The 3,321-nt window shown below is 48.1% G+C and overlaps 1 protein-coding gene across 1 annotated transcript in view; it reads right to left on the bottom strand.

Annotated features, from left to right (window-relative positions):
• Positions 1-385: 385 nt before the first annotated feature.
• Positions 386-3,321, bottom strand: part of Tdp1 (tyrosyl-DNA phosphodiesterase 1) — a 70,722-nt gene continuing 67,786 nt past the window's right edge. The window contains exon 15 of the mRNA XM_026778646.1: positions 386-463. Within this exon, the coding sequence (XP_026634447.1) occupies positions 390-463 (74 nt within the window). The 3' untranslated portion in view covers positions 386-389. The remainder of the gene's footprint in view (positions 464-3,321) is intronic.

The following is a 3,321-nucleotide window of genomic DNA, read 5'->3' as shown; positions in this document are numbered from 1 at the left end:
TTGTGAGCCACCATGTGGTTGCTGGGAATTGAACTCAGGACCTTTGGAAGAGCAGGCAATGCTCTTAACCTCTGAGCCATCTCTCCAGCCCCACCATGCCTGCTTTCTGCATGCTTGCTGGGGATTGGTCATTTCACTCCAGGCACACACACATTTTAAACACTATGAAGTTTAATATCTCCATCCCAAGAACATACAAAAGTGAATTAAGAAAATAACACTTCTCTTTCTTAGTGAGAATGTTGACAATGACTATCAGACACATAACCAAAACTGACTTTTGCAAAGGGTTTTGTATGGGTGCGAATAAGAAGATTTTAAGGCAGGTGAACATTCGGTACAAACACGAACATTCAATGTTTTACACTCAGACTTCACAGCACCTTGTCTCAAGAAGGCACCCACATGTTGCCATGTGTATCAGGTGCTTTGACATAGGGAATGTTCCAAATCCACGGCCGATCTGGGGAGAAAGCACATCACAGGACGTTTGTTTGGACAGTACCACAAAATCCTATCTGCTGGGATCAAAGCATTTGGTGCTCACATCTCCAAGTTGTGAAGAAAATTTTCTGACTCAGTCCCCGATGATGTCACCTGCAGACAATGGCTTTGGGAAAGGCTCATGTTAGAACTGAAGGTCAGATGAGCAGACCAGGGGGACAGACCAGGAGAAAGCTGGATGAAGCCACGTAGCATGCACGCTCTAGCACCTGGCGCCTAACAAAGACGTAATGTACAGCAGTTACCTGCCCCACCTTCTTTACCTGTGCACGTGACGTGTGGAGGTCAAGGGTTAACTTTGGGCATCTTCATTGTTACTTTTCACTTCATTTTCTGAGACAAGGTCTTATGGAATTCAGCTCACTACTGGGTGAAGAGGACTAGCCAGAAACCCCAGGGATCCCGCCCTTACACTGCAGATACAGGTACAAGCCACTATGTTCATTCTTTATGAAGCATCCATAGCAAACACTTCACCCACTGAACCATCTCTTTGTCCCTTTCTTCTTTTAGGACGCTGAAGAAAGGACAGCAGCAGCTGGTACATGTCTGCTCTCAGCTGGTCATTTAACCAAGCTCTTGGGTGACACGCATAGATGCATAGATGACTGAAGACCAATGTCACAGAAACAACAGGCCTGGATCTGTACTCTGGCAAGAATGCCTGTGCAGGCTCCTAGCACAATGAGGGGGCTCACTAAATGGAGCTCCTCTTGACATACGCACACACACGCACGCTCACACACACACGCGCACACACACCTGAGGTTGACACTGGAAGTCTTCCACAGTCATTCTCCATCTTATTCACCGAGGCAGGCTCTCTCAGTTGAACCCGGAGCTTGTCAATAGAGCTATCTGACTGGCCAGCTTACTGTGGCAATCCCACCACCTTCTGACCACCAGAATTACAAGTGGGTCACCATGTCACCTGATGGTTATGTGGGTTCTGGGGGTTCCAACTCCAGTCCTCGCACTTGTATGCCCAGTGCTTTAACCACTGATAAGCCAGTCTCATTGATGTTCCAAACTGAGACCTTCAACAAACCACTCTTACAATATAACGCTATGGCTAGAGTCAAACCATTTTAAAAGAACCAGGAGACGGGCAGGGTATAGATGCATCCCATCTTAAAAGCAAGCCCCCATCACTGTCTCGGGAAGTAATACAAACCTATGGACTTTTAGGGCCACAGTGTGTATTGTAAACAGATTGACACCATCCTAAGGACTGCCAGCAGTGACCCAGCACTGCAAACCTGACTTTGGGAACCTTCCCCCCTTCTTGACAGAAGTGACGGCAGCTCAGAGGACAGTCTGTCTGTGCTGAGCCTTCTCGAGCAAGCACTCCAAGAGCCACACACTGAAGGATCTGAAGGAGTTCTGAAGACGGCAACAAGTTATCCTAACGTCCTTGTTGTCTTTGGCATTGAAAGCCCAGCACCAAACCCTCTCTTGCTAGTTCACCAAGCTTGTTGGAGTGTGGCAACCCCAGGATCTGGGGGGCAATGGCCTTGGACGTGACTTCCACTCTATCTGCACCCTGTTCTCTCACTGGAAACAGGAAACATCACCTCCTGTGCCTGGATCCGATATACACATCTTTTCCACACGCTCTGGGGTGACACTGGCCCTGCTTCATCCACATGAGTACTTGGTAGTGAGGCCTGGCATGATAAAGACTTGCTAACCTACCAGCTAACTAACTCCCTTCCCTCAGCATCAGGAAACAGTATAGGCAAGGACCAGGGGAGCTCCCTGTTGGCAGATGCCCTGCAGCAGAACGCCAGTATCCTTGGGTAGATCATTTCCTATGCTGGCGGACAGGTCTGCTACCACCTGCAGAGACAGAAAAACAGCCACAGGCAGAAGAGGGTAGCCAGGATATTACTGTATCTTTGTACCTGTGACTACCGGAATTCCGCACTGATACTCACTGACTAAGGAAACCTGTTTTAAACAAACTTCTAAAAACCTCTCAGAAGACTGTGTCGGGTAACTTATTCACACGTGCATTTGGAACAGGTTCTTAAGTGACAGGGGCTTTACTAGGTGCCGCAGACAGAAAGGAGGTGAGCCAGATGTGTGAGCCCCGTGGGGGAACTTACTCCCAAAGTGGCAGACAGTAAAGCAGGTGGTTGTATGTAGTTGTCACTGTGTCTATGGTTGGTTCCCTAGTCTGGTTGGTAAGAGCCTCCCTTGACAGTCTGTTAGAGTAAGATCCTTGCAGGCCCCAGCCCAGAAAGCTCACCTTGGAGGGTCTGTGCTGGAGACCAGCAATGTGTACTTGGATTAAATTCCAAAGCTAACCCCAAGGCAGTTGGAGCTTAGGGTCTTTTTTTTTTCTTCCTGGACTATAACGGAAACAGCAGAGGGACATAGCGGGTCTTCATGCAGGGGATACAGAACTGCTTGTGGTTAGAGGAGAGACCAGGAAGATGAATAAGAAGGCAGGTCTGGAGGTGAGGAATGAGGAAGCCTATGCTTCTGCAAAGTGTAAATGCCACGAAACACCCACCACTGTGGATCGGTCCCCTGTTAATGGAGACTAAAAGCAGGATAAACGAACACAGCATGTAACCTGGGCTTTCCATTTCGCTCTGAGAAGTGTGAATGTGTTCTGCCCAGGAAAAGCCTAGACTCCATCTGCAATGCTGACCCTGATAATGACACTGTGCTTGTGGAAGAAAATGCCTTTATCTCCAGGAACTATACACTGGAATATTTAGGGAAAAGATATATGTCTTCAAATTTCAAACTGTGAGAAAGGATGCAAGTGGAAGAAAATACTGACTTGCTGATCTCCGGGGGGGGGGG

This window comes from Microtus ochrogaster, chromosome 1 (assembly GCF_000317375.1).
Source record: "Microtus ochrogaster isolate Prairie Vole_2 chromosome 1, MicOch1.0, whole genome shotgun sequence".
Lineage (NCBI taxonomy): Eukaryota > Metazoa > Chordata > Mammalia > Rodentia > Cricetidae > Microtus > Microtus ochrogaster.
The sequence above is the reverse complement of the archived record's forward strand: the minus strand, read 5'-3'. Positions and strand labels throughout refer to the sequence as shown.